Source organism: Dromaius novaehollandiae, chromosome 1, assembly GCF_036370855.1.
Source record: "Dromaius novaehollandiae isolate bDroNov1 chromosome 1, bDroNov1.hap1, whole genome shotgun sequence".
Classification (NCBI taxonomy): Eukaryota; Metazoa; Chordata; class Aves; order Casuariiformes; family Dromaiidae; genus Dromaius; species Dromaius novaehollandiae.
Window position 1 is genome coordinate 3,194,995 of NC_088098.1, and position 18,560 is coordinate 3,213,554.

The window sequence follows — 18,560 nt, forward strand, 5'->3', positions numbered from 1 at the left end:
TTGCTGTGTTATTGTTGTTAATTTGCAGCTTCTGCAGCAAGCAACTTCCTCCAGTAACTTGGGTGCCTTCAGCGGCATTCAGCAAATGGCCGGTAAGTTAAAAACCATTTCGTTTTGCTCCAGCTACATTTTGTATCCTTCCGCTATTGAATTCTGTACCTCTAATAATCACTCGGTCGGGGGGCTGGGGGAGCTGTGCATTAAACGTGGCAGATGTATTGGCAGGGGAGAGCTCATGGTTCAGCATCAATAGAAACACTTTCTCCCCTCTTTCGGGAACCGAAATTAAACCCGGTGCTCCCAGGTTGTGCAAACAGTTTGTCTTGCATTAGTCACCTGCCATTTGTCCAAAGTGCCCAATTGCAAATTGCAGGGGAGCTCTTAGTCCCCGCAGCTGTATCCTGGCCTCTGAAAAGTGCAGGAAAGCACCAGCAGGATTACGCTCTAATTTCCAGCAAGATTTCTGTGTCCCGAAAAAATCAAATTAATGGCAGCCCTCAAACATTTTAATAATAGGTGGTGAGTAAAAATGTTCTGACCTTTTTAATGAAACCCAAGATTACAGGCCTACCTTCGGTATGAGTTTCCAGGCTGCTTTTATAATCACGGAAAATTAACCGGGTGCCTTTTTGACTTCAGAACCCTAGTTGACAAAATTACACAACAGAGGCTTTTATGTAAAAGTATAAGCTTTAGTCTGGGGGGGAAAAAAAAAGGAAGAAAGAAAGAACAGGGGGAAAAAAAATCAAAGTGTAAGCGTATTTGAAAGCCGGCTAGTTGGAAGGTTTCTTAATAATGAGCTGTGTGCCAGTAGTAACTGATGTGTAGTGATTAGCAAAAGGTCGCTCCCACTGTGTGACCTACCATGCTGATACCCTAACTTAACATGATGCTAGAGAAGGCAGCATGTGCAGTAAATCAGAGCGCAGATGCACATTATGCCTGCCGCGAGAAACTGTTAAAAAGCCTTTTTTCTTGTTACAGGAAGAAAAAAAAAAAAAGGAAGCACAAAACCCCCAAATTGCTACATTAGTTTATTTTAATCATGAACCCACTGCATCAATGAAATACAGCATTGTGCTTGCTTCATCATCACAAAACAAGGGCTAGAATATTCAGAAGTCTTTATGACAGCGTTTTCACCTGCTTTTAATCCTAGCCTTTTGCTTCTTTCTGGCTCTGCTTTGAATGAATCTTGCAATATTTTAACAAGAATAGCTATACCCCACAGTATAGCTCTACCCCACAGGTATTCTTTGCTCAATCGTTATATTATGCCATTATTGCAGTGACATCAGAGACTAATGTGAACCTGCTGTCTGACAATATAAATTGGCCTACAGATGACAATATCTCTGAATTATTCTCCCTTCCTGAGACCTGCTGGCAGCACTTGCTGGTTCTATTATGTTACACTTGCAATCTAGCATTTTTTTCATCAAAAAAGTGTATCTTAATATGATAAACAGAACAGAGCTGTTCAGTAACAGTTTTACACTTGGCAGTCCTGGAAGTGGCTTTGAGCTCAAAGATTGTGTTTAAAGTTTTCATATTTGGTTAGGGCTACAAAATGAAAGAATTGAGACACTCAGGAAAAATAATGTGATCTCCATTGCATTACTTGCACCTTAGAAGTTTTCTGTGCCTGTTTCTCACTGTTGGTGTAGACTCATCTTTGTCTCTAAGGACGGCACTGAAATTAAGGATTTTAGTCAAGTAATTTTAGGATGGGCTCTCAAGCTGGTATATAATTTATCCTCTGAAAATCATATGGTCTTGAAACCTTTCTTGAAGAAAATCATCTTAAGAAATCATAATGGCACATCATTTTTACTTGAAGAATGTACCTCTCAACTAAAAATTAGATTGTTAATGTGGTCATATATTGGATAATATAATGACTGTGTGCATCTCCTGGAACATACATTTTTTATCTTCTGTTCATGTTATCAGAGGTGCTCCAAGTTTACGCCTTTCTTTCTCCAAAAATATAACCCTTCGACCATAATGTCCAAGGTCAAATTAGTGATATTAAATTTCTCTCCAAGCTACAGCTCTACAAGGAAGTGCAAAAGACTAAGCGCTATTTCTTCATTAAGACTGAGAGTTCATGTCCTCACCTCAGAAATCATAAATTATCCCAGACTTCTTTCTGCAGTGCTACGTTATGCTGTGCATCTAGTAATAAAGATTAAGTTTTATGAAAGGAACAGAAAATGCTCATAGGTCTGCAGCAAGGTCTCGCATTACCTGCCAAAGCCATCCTTGAATGTTTGTCTTCACAGTCCTGAAAGTAGCATAAAGGCCCTAATTTTTTTTAACTTAAGCTGTATACATTCATTTTATAGAAAAAATGTCTAATATATAATTCCATATTACGGATGGATTGCATATTAATATAATATTTCAGGATGAGGAATAAAATCTAGACACAATTAAGCAAGATGCCATATAAGCTCCATCACTGCAGCTTGCAGCTTCTTTGAGCTAAAAAGCTGTGTTTGCAGCCAGATATTTGTACCTGTTCATGTGCTGAATTTAACAGGGAGGGCTGGGCGTTCCTCAGTGCGAGCAATAGCAGAATTTGCATGCTTGGGTAGCTCTGCATTTAAGAGTTTATTCAAACACGTGTAGTGTGTTTGAGGGGGTCAAACTTGGATCTTTCAGGTCTTCTGTGCCAGGCCTGTAACCCTACAAAGCTCTCGCGTGCCTGAGTCCCACTCAAGCCATGCTTTGCTAAACTGGCATTGGTAATTTCACCACCCCCTTGGCCAAAATTAGGGGCCTTCACATCTGCAAGTGTTTATTTCTCAAGAACTCCCTAACGTACAGACATTGAACCCGCAGGACGTCAGCTCCAGAAGCGAATGCTTCTCTTGCCATAGGAACCCACCGGCACTACTAGATGTTCGGTATCGCTTTTGCCCTGTGTTTCTAAATCGTGTGTGAAGTCTGAACGCATGGGGAAACCAGCTTGACTAAGATTTGTGACATTTTAAAATCTGAGACTCCAAAAGTCGTAGTTTGCCATTTAGGTTTCCAAGCCTTAAGGTTCCACCCTCCGTTGACCAGTTTTCTCATTTTTATTGAAAAGTGGGATTTTCATGAAATCATTCTATTTCAGGAGCCAAGCTGAAGAAAACAGTGTAATGTGTCAAGAGTGGTAATAAAGTTGGGAGAGCTGGCAACGTTGCCTTTGCTAGTGTAATAATACTGCAGGGCTGGTTACAGGAGCTAACCCTATCCTTGCCAAACCCCGCTTTATGGATCTTTGTGAATCATGCAAGGACATACAGTCCTCTGGTGCATTTTTTATAGTGAGCACTTCTTCACTCTTCCTTCCCCTCCGCAGGTATCTCCTCGTGCTAGTTTAAAAGCAGTGTTTTCTCTCACGTGCTTCTATAGCCTCCGCATCTGGCCTGTGCTTTGTCTTTGGGGAAGGCTAATAACGTGGGTGAATTGCATTATGTGATTTGATCGTCTTATTTAAAAAGACGATGCAGGCTACATTATAAGTACTAGCAACCTTTCAAGCCAAAAACATTCCTCCTTCACGTATATACAAAATGCATGGAAGGCTTAGTTCGGAGGTGATTAATGTCACTGAATGTGTCTGTTGAATTTGGCTGGCGCTGGATCAGAGCCTAAAAGCTGCAGTGATTTAGGCCAACCTGCCTGTTTAAGGAGAACCTGGAAAGTGCTGTACAGGCAGGATAAACAGAGGTTTTGTATTGCATTGGGTCGCTGTAAGAAGTTGCAGCATCCAAAAATATATTATCTGTGAAGATTTTCTCTTGTCCATCTAAAAAGTTTAAAATGTTTTGGCAGGAATAAATATTTGCGCATACACATGACCATTTGCTATATGCATGACCGTTCAGTATCAATAGCAGACACAAAGGGGCTCTATTAATGTCAGTGAATGAGCAGTATATTTTGCTGTTTGAAGTCACGCAGGAGGAGTATGTGTGCTTTTGGCTTTCCTTGCTGTGGATTTCAGATCCATAAACCCTGTACAGCTGGAGCTTTTTATATTTTTTCCAGTGTGTGTTTTTTTCCAGTCTTTTCCAAGCTCCCTTGCAGGTTGGTTGCATGTTGGGTTGATCTTCTGGCCTGTTCTTCCTGTTCAATCCGTTTCACCCCTCTCCTGTTACCCAAGCCAGATTTCCTCCTGCTGCAGAGTCTGTAGGAGCAGATGGGTGAGAGAAACTCCGCAAGATTCTGCTTTCTGAATATTTCCCTCTAATTGTGGGATTGGCTCAGTGGATCTGGAGGGACCGGTTGGAAGCCAGGACCATCTGCACAAAAGCTCTGTGCTTCTGCATTGGCCCAAGGATCCTTTGCATCCTTGGACTCTTCGGTGGCTTCATTCCAGCGGAGCCGTACTGAAAGAGGTTTTCTCTTGCTATGACCTCTTAAGGGATATCATATTAAAAGTAAAGGTCACTGAGAAACTGTTTCCAGCTCAAGGGAGATAGCTGTTTCTTAAAGATAACTACCAATTTTGAAAACATTGACCTCAGGGACTAAAAGCATTGAGCTTTTGTAACACTAATTCCATTGAAAGTCCTACTTAATTTAACCCACACAATTAACACTTTTAGTGTTTGGAGAGGCAGAGTTTGAAAGAAGTGAGTCCATTCTCGGTCCTGCTGCCAGGAGCAGGAGAGGCACCAGGAGAGGAAAGCCAGCGCTCAGCGGTTTGCGAGACGTGCTTATTCGGATGGCGAAAGTGCACGAGGTGGAGCTGGGCCGAGTCCGGGCACCAGCTCTGTAGCTCTGGCTGGGCTTTCTGCAAACAGCAAAAGGAGCGAGAGAGACTTTTTATTCCTTTGGCCCAGCTGTGGGTGGGATTCATCTCGCTGAAGTTTGCAATTTGGAAATGAGGCATCCAGTCTCCCCGTAATGTCAACGAAGAGGGAGTCATTTCTAGGCAGCGATTCATCCTACCAAAGGCTGGGTTTAATCTATCTATTTTAGGATTGGATGAATCATCCACTCTCTCCTTTCACTATAGCGAGAGCCTAGGCAAGTGACTTTTAGCTGGATAAAGTTAGATCAGATGAATCTCTCCTGCTAGGACTGGGAAAATTTCAATTGAGAAAAGCACATTCCTTGCCAGGAACGTGTGAAGAGCGTGTATAACTCAAAAATGTGCTGAAATCAGTAGCTAAAACTTGCAGGTGGATTGAAGCACGTACTTTTAAATGATGTGACCAACAGGGCAGAATCAAATGGGGACTTACAGTTTAAAGTTGTTTTAATGGCTTTGCTAAATCAGACACTAAGTGGTCAGGATACTTTAAAAGTATTGTGCAAATAAGCAGCTTTTCTAAAGATGGGTGCAGAGCATGTGTGGTTTGATGGAGGTAGTGCTCAGGTCTCCTGTCTGTGGCAATACTTAGGATTTTGCTGGCAGTAACATCACATTCTTGCAAACACTGTCCGTGAAGATTTTCCCCACTTTTTTTAAGATAAGCCTCCTGAATGTCCAGTATCAGTGTTAATAAATGGTTGCTTTTTGGCCCAGAGATGATAAATTTTACCTTAAGCCACAATTCTTAAGCTGCAGTCAGGGTTTAGTTTGGAAGGATAAATCCTAATAGTTGGGAAGGATAAAATTTGTGAGGAAAAGGTAGGCAACTATAGAGGTCAAGTTGTTGGAAACTGCTTATGAACTATGCGACATTTGGCTCTGATCATCACCGCTTATTAGGAAGTTCTTGATGCATATAGAGTTACTAAAACATAGTTAATGCCTTTCTTTATTAGGAGTTTGTTCAGCGTGGAAGTGCAAGTGAATCTCAACTGTTTCCTAATACAATTTTATTATGGTTTTGGAAACCCAAAATCTGATGAAGCCTAAGAAGCCTTTAGGAACCGTTCACAATTCTGCTGCCTCCTCCACAAATACCCAGTAATTCCAAATTTACAGTTATCACAGGAGAAAAGCTGTGGGGACTAAAACGCAGCAAATTGCTTTATTGTATGAAAGTTTGCTTCGGAGGCAGCACAAGAAGTTGTAAAATGGAAATCTCGTGCTCTCAAATTTACCCGTGTTTTCACAGCACTGCATCTGTGACTGTGCAGCACTACAAAAATTTCCTGCGAATGTGCTAATAGGCCTTATGAGAATGTTCTATAACCATCCATCTGTCACTTTTTAACAGGCCTGATTGGCAAGCACTTGTAACAACTGACATCTGTTCTTGCTTATTGATATGTAGATTTATGGTAATTGCTGTGAACAATAAGACACAAAATTACCTAAGGTGAACATTAAATTAAATTTTCATGCCCCTATCCTTATAAATATATATTTTTTTAAAATCTTAAGTTTCAAGCAAGGCATACTGTGCATCTGTTTTGTACATAATTTAATTGTTTTTTTAATCTGCCAGATAACAAAATGAAAGTTGAATTTCCTTGCAATCTTGAATATTTGCCAAGCTGATAGCACATTGGTAAATACATGTTATTAAAAATGGAATCAAACTGTATTGTGATTCTTTTTTTTTTTAATCATTTCACTTTAATTCCCAACATCATCTCCATCATGAAGATCAAGAGTTATTTCTTACCCAGAAGTTTTTTTCCCTACAGGGGGATTTTCATTTTTCATGTGCAGCTCTGCCTATGAGGCTGTTCTCCAGTGTTAAGCAATTTGCATTTCTTCAGAGAGAGGTGCATTTGCTGAGTGAGCAGCGCTTTCAAATAAAAACGATCTCCTCATTTTCAGTCCAGTTCTGTTCTGGGATTTGGGACTGTTTTGAAAAAAGCTGTAGGATGTGAAATGTGTGAAGACAGAGTGTGAAAGAGGAGCGAATGAGAGAGCAGATTAGTCCCACAGAAGTACACCTTGGCTGGAGTTCAGTGGAACCACAATCGTTATTTGGAAGCAAAGTACTTTCTGGGTCTAGGGCTCAAGAGCATTTGGTTTCCCTCCTCCAAGTTTGTCCTGGCAAGTGGGATTTTTGATGCATTTGACAAGTTGATGGGAAAAGCCAAGAAAGAGGGAACAGCGATGACAAAATGTCTGGGGAAAGTGAAACGGTGATGACAGGACTTATTTGTGACATGTTTCAGCAGACAGCCTTTAGGATGCCCATTAAGTGATAAACCTCAGCTCTACCACATGCTCTGAGCCTGTGCTGGCAGCCACGCTCGGGTGCCCGGGTCAGCGGGGCTCCTCGGTGTACTTCTCTTCCACATGTGTGACTACCAGAAGGAGCTTTTTCTGTGAAGGTGCCATAGCTGACACCCCGTAACATCTGCAGAGCTGGTTGGTGGCCAGAATCTTTTAGTCACCTCTGCAGTAAAACATGCTGGGTGGGGAGAGGACTTTGTCACCACAGAGCTCATGTTTGTTGATAGTCTTTTGGCTGTGAAACTCTTCTTCAGGTTGATGGATTCATCTTCTGCTTCCATGGGAAATGTCCTGCTATAGAAAAAAAATGGTTTTGTGGGATGAGGCAATGATGGTGTTTGATTTGCATCCACACAGGCGTGATGGCAGCTTTGCATGTGTGTGCAGAGCTGGCCAGATAAAATGCAATAAAAAAAGCAGTAGCAAATTGCTTCAAAACCCATTTGCTGAGTTTTGGAGAGAGGTCTATGTGTTTTTCTGAAGTGTGGAGAATTTCATGTAGGTGAAGCTATTTTCCAGTACCATTTTTGTTCACTATTCTTTAAGCCTCCCCAGTGTGGGCTGTTTAAAGTCAGGAGTAGAAACCTCACCTCCGGGGAAATACGGGCTGATTGCGACTGATCCTTCTGATCAATGGCCAGCCAGTGGGTGATAGAAACACAGTGCCATGGTGGCAAGCAAGCCCAGTGCTTTATCAAATCCCCCACTAATTGCATTGGAGAACAGCACAAAAAATGGCCTCAGTGAAGACCAGCTAGGTTTGCTGGACGTTCTTTGCTGAATCACTTATACTTCTTACGGCGGAAGAAGGCAAAAAAAGGTTACCTGAGGGGCAGATATCAATCCAGCATGAAAATGGATCCCATCGCTCATTTTGAAGATCACTCTCTGCTTTTTCGCAAAGAGCAGGACCCCAGCTCAGTCTTCTCTGTCCCAAAAATTGTGTTTCAAGTATCTTCAGAGTCTTACCCTCAAAGTAAGAGGGGTTTCTTAATGAAATTAACAGAATTTTACACACCAGGCTCCATATGTAGTCAGAAAGTGAGTGGGTTGACTGAGTATTTACAAAAAATACAAAGTGACTCTTGCAAAAACATCCTCACTGAGTCACCTTTATTGTAGGAGTTCTCAGCTCCTAGAAAACACCTCTCCTTCATTTTGTACAGTACTTAAAAGCATTATGTTTATCCGCTTTTTTCATTTTCTGTAAGTTGTTATTAAGTTTCCCTGGTCTGAGAAACAAAGTTTTCAGGGAGAAGTAATGTCTCTTGTTAGGCAAACTAACATAATCAGAAAAAATTTACTGAGTCTAAAAGTAAGTTTTGGAAGCAACAGCATATTGACAAATATATTTCAGAAAAAGTTACCTGAAATCAGTGATGATGAGGAACTTCGTAAGAGTTTTCAAATCCTATGTCTGGTTTAACTTGAAAACTTTTCTGTGAACAAGGACGATTCAATGAGGATGTTTTTGGAAGCGTCAGTTTGTATTTTTTTCTTAAATGCTCAGCCAACCCAGTCAAACTTTTCTATGGGTGTGCCCCAAAGCTCGTGTAGTCTTTCCAGCTCTATCACTTGGTCTTAAAAAGGTATTACCCTTCCTACAAACTAACATTTTGTATACATTTAGATTATCAGGGCTACAAAAACACTGTGAAATTGTTTTGATATTTTATATTTCTTTGTTTAGTCAATGCCCTGATTTCATCGAGGGCTCAAACTGCAAGCACAGATGTCCCTCACATGTCCAAGCCAACATGGTGAACTCATACTACCATCCAAATGATCTCTCTTATGTGTAGACTCCCACAGGGGTGATCCCCGCTTTGGACAGCTGAATCCTCTTCAGAGCATCCTGAGAAGGGCCCAGTCTGGTTAACTTAAGCACCTAACTTGTATCTGCATTTTAGTCTCTTACTGGAGCACTCCTCGTCAGAGTAAATGCCTAAGTACTTTGTGCAGTCAAAGGAGAAAAGTAGATACTTTTGAACACCTGATTTTACCTGATTTAAGTCAAATGAATGCCATTTGCTGTTGTTTAATCATCTTTTTTCCATTTCACATAAATTCTATTTATTGTTTGTCCTCTTTTTTGCTTGCCCTCTAAATTAAAACCTTTGCTATGTAAATGAATGCATTTCTTGAAGGTCCCCTTTTGAAATGGAGTTATACCTCCCCCATGTCTTCTAAAATAACAGATGGCTGAGTATACTAAATATCACAAGCCAGAGCTTTTGGCCTGAAAGCTCCCAGTTCAATGATGGCTGCTCAATGATCAGTCTGATATTAATTTGATGCTCTTAGTTTGTATGTGTTTTTAGAAAGGAACCATCGAAAGAGAAATCATTGCAACTATTGGCTACTGTGCAGTGTAGTATTAGCAGAGACATTCAGAGGAGACACGGGAAACGATTAATATTCATCCAAATTATATGACCCTATCTTGAATGTGTTTTAAATGTTAGTTATCTTCTTTACACCCCCTGTTGTGTCAGGAAATAGTATTGCGCCTGTGCTTCACGCAGAGTTTAAATGACTTTTAATTCTACAGTTCCTCTGTAGAAGAGGCACAAACAAAATTTAATTTTCCTGAGCTGGAGGCCAGTGCCTTTCCCACATCCTCTCGCTTCCAAGGTGGAGAGGTGAGAGATGCTATCTGGGGGCTGTAAGAGGTGGTACCCAGATTATAGAGGACTTGAGGGTGAAAAGAAGAATTGAGTCTCTTGGCAAGCTACTTTCAAAGCTCTGTGTCTGTTGAAAATAGTTTGCTTTTTAAAAAAAAATGGCATCTCTTAACTAACCCTGTTGCTTCTCCACGCAGGCATGAACGCTTTACAATTACAGAATTTGGCAACTTTAGCAGCTGCAGCAGCCGCCGCCCAAACCTCAGCTACCACCACCAATGCAAATCCTCTCTCCACAACGACCGGTGCTCTGGGAGCCCTCACAAGTCCCGGTAAGAGCGGAGCGCTTTCTTTCAAAATACAACAATGAGAATAAAATGGGAGGAACGTAGTCAAAACCGTGATTCCATGTTGTGCCTAAGCTCTGTGCTCTTATAAATTCTGGAGACCCTTTTAATAGCCGAATGCACTTTTGTTGTTATTTTTAAGAAAGCAACAAGCTGTTTTTTCAAGTGGTCCAATATGGGCACGTTCACCTTTCCAGATTCATTTCAGCCTAACAAACCCATCTTGCAGAATCTCACAAGAAAATTGCACTTGAGCTAAATTTAGCTTTTCAGAGAGGATTCTGAACACGAACAAATCCTTCTCATCCTAGAGAAAGATCAACTGAGTTGGTTCTTTTTAATCCTTGAGATACTGATCGCTGATTCCCAGCATTTCATGCACATATTGCCTTCACCCATCTTGAGTTTCTGTGCAGTCCTCTGGTTTTTTTCCTTCTCTTTTCCTTGCTGTGGCCTCGGTAGAGCTTTCTTCTAGGGATAACTAAGAATCAGTTTTGGAAGTGCTATCAGACGCATGAGGAAAGTACAGCCAGATTCTGGCTTCTTTACCCTAAACTGAGGACACATTTTGGGGGGAATGAGGACAGAGACTGTGGTCCCTCCATTACTACAGTGGAGACTTTCAGCCATGTGTGCCCCATGTCTGCAAAACCCTCGCCATTCAGACCAGGGCAAATCCAGAGCAAAATAACACTTCTTCATCTCCAGAATCAGTGGAGGGAGAAATTGAGAAATTCAGTGTCGTTACTCCGGATTTACAGTGATGTAGCTGAGTCAAGAATCCAGTCACTTATCTTTAGATAAAGGCTGCAGGGTGTAATTATTTGCATCGTGAAGTGTGTTTATTGCTGTTCTAAAAAACATTCGTATTATTTTAGACACCACTAAAGAACATTTGCGTTTAATCTTGTTTAAGTGTGTATTTATTCCCCATGAAAAAGTAATTCATGGCAGGTGGTTTGAGCTCATCAGTAAGGAAGACAGTCTTCAGTGCACAATAGAACTGGGACCGAATGTAGTGCCGGGTGTTAAAGCTGGCCAACGCTTTCTGTCGTATCACACATTCATTGTGTGTTTGGGGGAGAGATTAAATGGAAGGCAGCCTGGCTAAATACTAAGCTTGGGCAGCATTTTCCTGGTTTTGTTGTGGGCCTCCTGTTGGCCTAAAAATTATATTCCATCTCAACAGCTCTCGGAAGCAGCTTGAGTGAAAATAATTTTGTTTTGCCCATTTTCTTTACACTTGAGCTCTCTCTTTTGTTAAATGGCTGGGTAGCCTGTCCTCCCAGAGCATGCTCAGCATGTCTTGAGCCACATGACAAGTCTTCTCAGGATGGATGGAGATGAACCTGTCCTGTAACCACTCTCCTGGAGCAAAGGAGCACCAGCACGTCGAGCACAGCACGTTTTTGGCGTGCTTTTTGTCTTGCCTTGCTAGCACACTGGTAGCATGCATACTCAAGGTCCACATTTTCTCTTCTTCTCCACCTCCACAATCTCCTTATCCATCCTGGCTGGCTTGCTGTCTTTTAACATGCCTGCTTGGGAAGATGCGTGGTTTGAGCAGGTGTCTGAGTGTGGAGAAGCACATGCTTAGAGAGATGCTTCGACGGGGCTGGGCAGCTGCTTCTCTGGGATAACTACAGCCTGCAGGTGCCCAGGATGGTGTCTCAGAGCAAACACCAAGGTTTTTCCAAAGAGATTAATCATTTTGGCTGACACACAGGAGATGCATTATTTTCAAAAAATCCTGGATGTTTAGCATTTAAAATGGTGCATTCAGAATGAGTATTGCCTTTGAAAATCTTACAGAGAGTTAGTAGCCAAGTGCAAACATTTTTAATGTTAGCCAGCTTGGTGTGGCAAAGAGAAAGCCTATATTTAATAGGTTCATTAACCTATTTGTGTTCCACAACCAACCTAAAACCAATCCGTGTTAAAATGTCCTTCAGTTTAACCTTTCTTATCAGGTTCCACATTCTCCACCCTATTAAATATTTTGTAAACCTGAATAATATCTTCAATGATTCTTCTCTGCTCTATGGAAAATGAATTTAGTTTGATAAAGCTTTTCATAGTAGCTCAAAGTATTTCCATTAAGACTTGAAATGTGTTGGCAGAAAACATTTAAATCTGCCTTTCAACGTGTGGATACTTGGAGGCCTTGAGGGTATTTTTTTTTGGTGTAATTTTCTTTTAATAGAACACTCCAGTTTGTTGTGTTTCATAAGTGTAAATTATTTTGTCTGATTTCAAAGCCTGCACTAAGCCCAGGAAGAAATGTTTGTGACTCTCCAGATAATGCATTAAATTAATTTTTCTCGGTGCAGAAAGCTGCCCAAATTTAGGAGAGTGCAAAGGTACATGCTTAATGTTAATCATTTGCTTGACCCTGTTAAAGCCAAAATACTGCACTGAACAGAGCTAGGCATAAATGTGTGCTTTTAATATGCCTTAACCCATGGCAGCCCATCAAATAATTCATACCCATGTTTTTACCCCTATATAACTATATCTCGCTTAAAGTTGGAGTCAGCCTTTGGCTAAAAACTCTGGTGTTGTTCTTTGTAGACATGTGGCATAAGAGCCTCAACTTGTGATTGTTTCAGTTAAAATTCATCTTGTAGCTTAATTTTGCATAGCTGTGACTTAGTGACCCTGAATACATCAAATTATTTAAGAGGGGATGGTGCTCAGAGCAGCTTTGATGCATCAGCAGCACAGAAAAACAGGCCAGGAGGTGAGAACAAGCCAAAATGGTGCCTGACATTTGAGGATGTCAGGTTTTTCTACTGGCCTCCAATTGCAAAATGTTCAAAGGGACGAAGAGAATTTTCCACAGCTAATAGTCGTTGTTGAATTTGTATGAAACTCCTTCTTCGAGGCTCATACAGTCACTTATTTCCAAACAAATTAAACCCTAATGATCTTTCTCTCACATATGCTGTGTACTTACTAAATAGCTTTGACTGCGGGAGAGTCTAAGGACAGTCATTCTCCTCCATGTACCAAATACTTTCTCTTAAGCTTGAAACAGTGTTCATTCAGAAAGAAAAGAGAGAAAGCAATCCCCCAAACTATTAATTTTTTTATAATTGTAAATTTATAATTTCAATTTTGCATACCCATGGAAGTCTCTCCCTACAGCATTGTTAGAAATGATTTTTTAAAAGCCTTTGCTTAAAAAAACATGAAAGATTAAGCTTTCATTTTAGTAAAAATCCCCTCAGGCAATAAATAGGTTCTTTTGTCTCTCGGCCCTAGAAAAAAAATTAAAATGGTTTAAATTGCCCATGGTTAAAGTAACTGTTTCTTGCAATTATCAGATGGTAGTGAATAAAAATGAAAATGAAATCATGAAAGAATAAAAACCAGGTAAATGCATATTATGTCTTTCATGAGTTTCTCATGGGTCTTTTGAAGACTCATTTAATCATCTTTCTTGTCTTTTATTTTGATATGATAATTGTTTCCTTTATTTACTTTAATCTCCTCTATTTAGTTAATTAATTCTTCAATTTCTTTTCATTTCACTTGGAATAAATACTTTCCTGTTTTAAAGGCATGGAACTGTAACACTTAATAACATAAGAATTTGGGCTAGGGGTAGATTTTACCTGACTACAGGTGGCCATGGCCGTTATCCGAGCTAGTTTGTCCAGGTTCCCTTTTGGCTGAGCCTTGGAAGTCTGAACTTCCCATTAACTCCAAAGGGAATTTGGGGTGACCACCTCAGGTGTAGAGCTCGACACCATAGATTTCTTAATTCAGCAAGATGCACCTCATCCGAGTGACGGGGACTTTCCACTCTCCTCCAGAGCATATCCTTGCCGTGTCCTGTAAATGGATCGACAAGGGAAGAGCCTTCCCAGAGCTGCCGCTCCAGAGCTGCAGTGATTTGCCCCTAATTCAGAGAGTGGTGGTGAGCCCTGGAGGTGGACATGAGGGAGGGCACATGAGCTCAGAGCATCTGCCTCTAATGCTGGGTGGCATTTAACATGCCTCTGTTGACCCACTACCCTAATTTTCCCCAGGATAATAACGTTTACTCTGACTTGCGTGGGTGCTACAAGGTCGATACAGCACTGTGAAGATTTCCTGGTGGAATTGCTATCCAAGCTCCTGATCTTTTTAGAAGCTGATATTAAACAAACATATTTTGTCCTCTAAACAGGAAAAACATGAAAGCTGGGGCTCAGATACCAACTTAATTCATCATCTTGCCCTTTTGCATCACTGCACAAATTTAATTGCTTAATGCCATAACATGAGAGTCACCCAGTCGCGTAGGTGGGAGGGCACTTCCGGAGGGTCCACCCCAGCCTCCCGCTCAAAGCAGGACCAGCTAGAGCCTAGGTCGGTGACGGCCATGTCCATGCAAATTTTGAATATCACCAAGGATGGAGCTTGCACAGCCTCCCTGCACCCCTGTTGCAATTTATTTCTTAAAATTCATGCATTAAATGTTTTTTCAGTAGCCGGTCAGAAAGCTCTTCTATGTGCAAATCCAGAGACGAGACATCTAATTATACATCCAAATTTATCTGCACAAACACACTCAGTATAACTTTCTTCTGAGCTGTGGGGGGATAGAGTTGCTAAACCAGAAGCTAATTCACTTTCAGACTTACGAGCCTTGATTTTTTTTTTCATGACATTTTCATGATTATTTGATTCTCTAAACTATTATTTATTCACACAGCTGAGCTAGCTATTCATGCTTCGGTAACAAAGCTTTTCAGGTTTATCTGCTGTATAAACCTAAGAGAAAATCTTTCATCAAAAAATACTGTCAGTGTAAAATGTAAGACTTTTTTTCTTAAACAGCCTCTTCAAATCAAGCCCAGGTTTAACCATATTATACCAGAACTCAACCATTTACTCGTACGTTAAAAAAAAAAGTTCTCCTAAGCAAAAAAGTTTTAAAATATTCATTTCAGACAGATGCTGACATTGAAGGAGAACAACCCCAAAGAAGAAAGTCTGTCAAGTTTATAATGATCTGAAAAAGGGAGATTAGAAAGGAAGCATACTGATTGCAGCCCCTGCCTGTCCTGTAAAGCAGTGAAATACAGTTAGTGTCCACGGTTCATTATTTTGTCTACCCACTAATGTAGCAGAAAGATTGTCTTTGTTAGTTGAAGGCATTCATGTTGTGAGCACAATTGTCAAAATGTTAGGTATTTTATAGAATATACAAGACGTTTCAGCCGAGAAGCAGCAAAGAATGCTCAAATAATCATTCTTAGAAGATTCGCTTTTTGTTCAGTTCAGTACAATACGTTTTCTCCAATCAGCAGTGCAAGTCTGCCACCGTGACATTTTGTTAGAGGCCAATACACCCACTGAGATATCTGTGATTTGCTTCCAGGATGATCCAAAAATAACCCTGCCAGTAGGTGTATAGGAAGGTCTGACAGTTTGCTGAAGAATGAATTGCGGTGGATGTTTCATGTTGGAACAGAGCAGTGGAAAATGCAGAATGTCACTCCGTACAGTACAAATGTCGCAGTACAGATTGATTATTTTCGTACCTTTTTGTGTAGAACTAACACAGGAAGTTCCATTATTGTAAAATAAACTATTAAAAATAAACCTTATTAATTTTGCAGTATGATAGAATGGGAATCTTCCCTAGCATAATGTTCATTGTTTTTAGGAGAAAAATAAATCTGATCAATATAAAGCATATCTCAGATAGAGTTTGGGGAGGTTTTTTACATTTCTTTTTTACAGTACAGATGCCTCAAGGGGGGTGGATGTTTAAAAAACTCAAGTGTATGATTCTCAATTTTCTATCTAAATCTAGCTGCATTATAAGAGCCATTGTCTTGGTGCTTTGAGCACAGAGCAGTCCAAAGTCTTAACCTGGATCTCAGCACCAATTTTCCTAAAAAGTAGCTGTTGATAAGGAAGCTGTGGGACAAAATTATGCTTTAGCATGCCCACTGCCCAGTGCCTGCCAGAAGCAAGGCCATTTCCTTATGTGGTTCAAGGGGATTGCTGTGTGTATTTTACTCAACTGCTGTGTTTCAGCTGGGCTGATCCTAGTTTCTTAGTACCTGGTTAGGCCCTGAAATAAGTGGATTGGTTTTCCCTGCTCTTAGTGCCCAGAGATTGTGCTACTTCTTGGAGAGATTTATTGCTGCTGAGCCCAACTGATAATTAGGCCACCCTGCAGTGGGCATCCAAACACACATTTGGGAGCCAAGACTAGAGACCTCTGCATGAATCTTTGACCTATGTTTAATATTTTTAATAATGCTTCAAAACATCTTAAATGCAAAAAGATGGGAAAAAGGATGAACTGCAGCTGAGAATCTCCCAGCGCCTCGGCACAGCAATAAGAGAGGTGCTGGGTGATGAATTCCTCCTGCTTCCTCCCAGGAAAGGAGGGATCACTGCCTGGTCTCCTCCTTTGGAAAACCATAGTCACGGTGACAACCTGAAGGATGGGGATGGAGCAGACATCAATACTGCAAAGACCTGTTTGCGGTTTTGTCCCTTAAAATGTAACAGGTCTTTCTCCATTCTCCTAGCAAACAGGTTTCTCTGAGCAAAGGTGTATTAATTCAGCCAGAAGGGTCTTGGGGGGAGTTGGTTGCTAAAAGGCAGGTTTTGGACCGGGCAGAACCTGTCAGTGAAGTGCAAGACTGCCCAACCACTGCAGGAAGAGGCTTTTTGCAAAATCCGCTTCCCTCTTAGAATAAAAATTAACAATTTCTGAGGTTTTGACACAGAAAGATCTCTGTCTGTTTCCTTAGAGCTGCATAAATACCAAAGTTGCATGCCAAAGGACAGAAACATGTGCATATTTTCCAGGGGAGCATTGTGCTAGTTAATTCTTTGGGTTTCTTGTAGGAAACAATGTGCAGTACTAAACCATGGATTAGAAGGATCTAATTCAACAGGAGACATGTTTGTTTTTTAAACATTAGTACATTATCATCTTCCTAAAGTATTAAATCCATCGCCTTAGCACATTTCAGGATTTACTTTGCTTGCAGTATACAAATAACCCTTTGTAATACATTATATTTTGAAAGTATCTCTCTATTCCACTCTTAATCTGAAATTTCAAGCCACTAAAAATTCAGATTTTAAAAAGGCTGGGTTTTTTTCTTTCTGTCAGTACCTCTATTTCAAGCTCATTCAAGGCTGTTTTCTTCTAAAGAAACATGATACTCTCAGCTTGGCTGCACAGGTAGATATGTGAGTTTATATGCTATATATCTTGCCCGAAGTCCAGACCAAGAAAATGCTGGAGTTCTTAATAGTCAGGAGATAATCTAAATCTCAGTAAAACTCGTGCACTGGAAGGAGTTTCCAAATATTTGAAGTTTACTACTGCCAGTGCTGCTCTGTCGTTGCACTGAATTCTGCATGTGTCCATGGGTGCTTGCGGTCTGTTTTCCCGAGGCAAGATAAACTGTGGAATATAACGGGAATTAGTGTTTGCAAATGCCTTTAGCCTAATTGTTGCAGGATTGTCAGAAAAGGTCTAGTGGATTCGATATGGGTCCACTGCTTTATTTTCCGCATCAGCCAAACTAGCTCCAGCAACCACATGGGTTTGAAAAACGAATAAAATAAGCCGTTGTCTGTGGAACACAAATGTGCAATATGAATCAGAGGAAGCGCTGGCACATTGAACTGATAGGTGACTTTGCAAATGGGCTACGCAGGGCAGGGGTGAGTTCTTTTACATGAACCCAGATCATCTCTGAGGTCCGTTGCTTGCAGAGGTGAATGACTGCCTGTCGTGGTGTGCTATTGCCGGGAGGCTATGCCTGCACGTCCCGCTAAAAACCCAGTCCTCCTCGGAAATTATTCTTCGTGCACTTTCTGGACTCCTGAGTCCTTTGCCTAGGATTCTCAAATTTTCGGTGTATGGTTTACCTCCTCTCTGTTGTAAGACACCATGGCTAGGACTCCTGGTTTTAGCCATCTAAAATTTAAGTATCTGACCTAAAAAAAGTACTTTAGTTTCCTTTGGTAGCAGTGGAGAGACAAGCACCTCCTGAGGGCAGTTTACCTGATCTTAGGTGCATTAGAGAGCTGGAACTGAAGAAGAATCAGCCATCCTCTCCTCTTTACTACAATTTGCATTGCCATATATGTATGTGATTATCATTCTTGTGACCAAAGCATTGCTTACCTTAAATTCTAGGCCCACACTCTCCAGGCACTAACACTTTTTTTATCAAGAGATACTTCTGCTTGTTGTTTACTATTACTTGGTGATGAAAGCATATCAAATGTTGCAGGTGCACAGGAGGCGGTGTGAAAAACCCGTACTCCAGGCGGAAGATCCTGGGCTCAAGTGGAGCCTTTTTGATTCTCCATCACAAATTCTTTGGCAAGTGATTTAAAAGGGGTTGTATGCTGAAATGTCTCCACGTGGAGGTCATTGCAGCATCGGGGCATGGGCACCCGAGCAAT

The 18,560-nt window shown here is 40.9% G+C and overlaps 1 protein-coding gene across 11 annotated transcripts in view; it reads left to right on the plus strand.

Annotated features, from left to right (window-relative positions):
- CELF2 (CUGBP Elav-like family member 2) overlaps positions 1 to 18,560 on the plus strand; it is a 515,386-nt gene that overhangs the window by 465,168 nt on the left and 31,658 nt on the right. For all 11 annotated transcript variants that reach the window (XM_064502029.1, XM_064501618.1, XM_064501504.1 and 8 more), the window contains 2 exons: positions 29 to 92; positions 9,969 to 10,103. In XM_064502029.1, the coding sequence (XP_064358099.1) occupies positions 29 to 92; positions 9,969 to 10,103 (199 nt within the window). The remainder of the gene's footprint in view (positions 1 to 28; positions 93 to 9,968; positions 10,104 to 18,560) is intronic.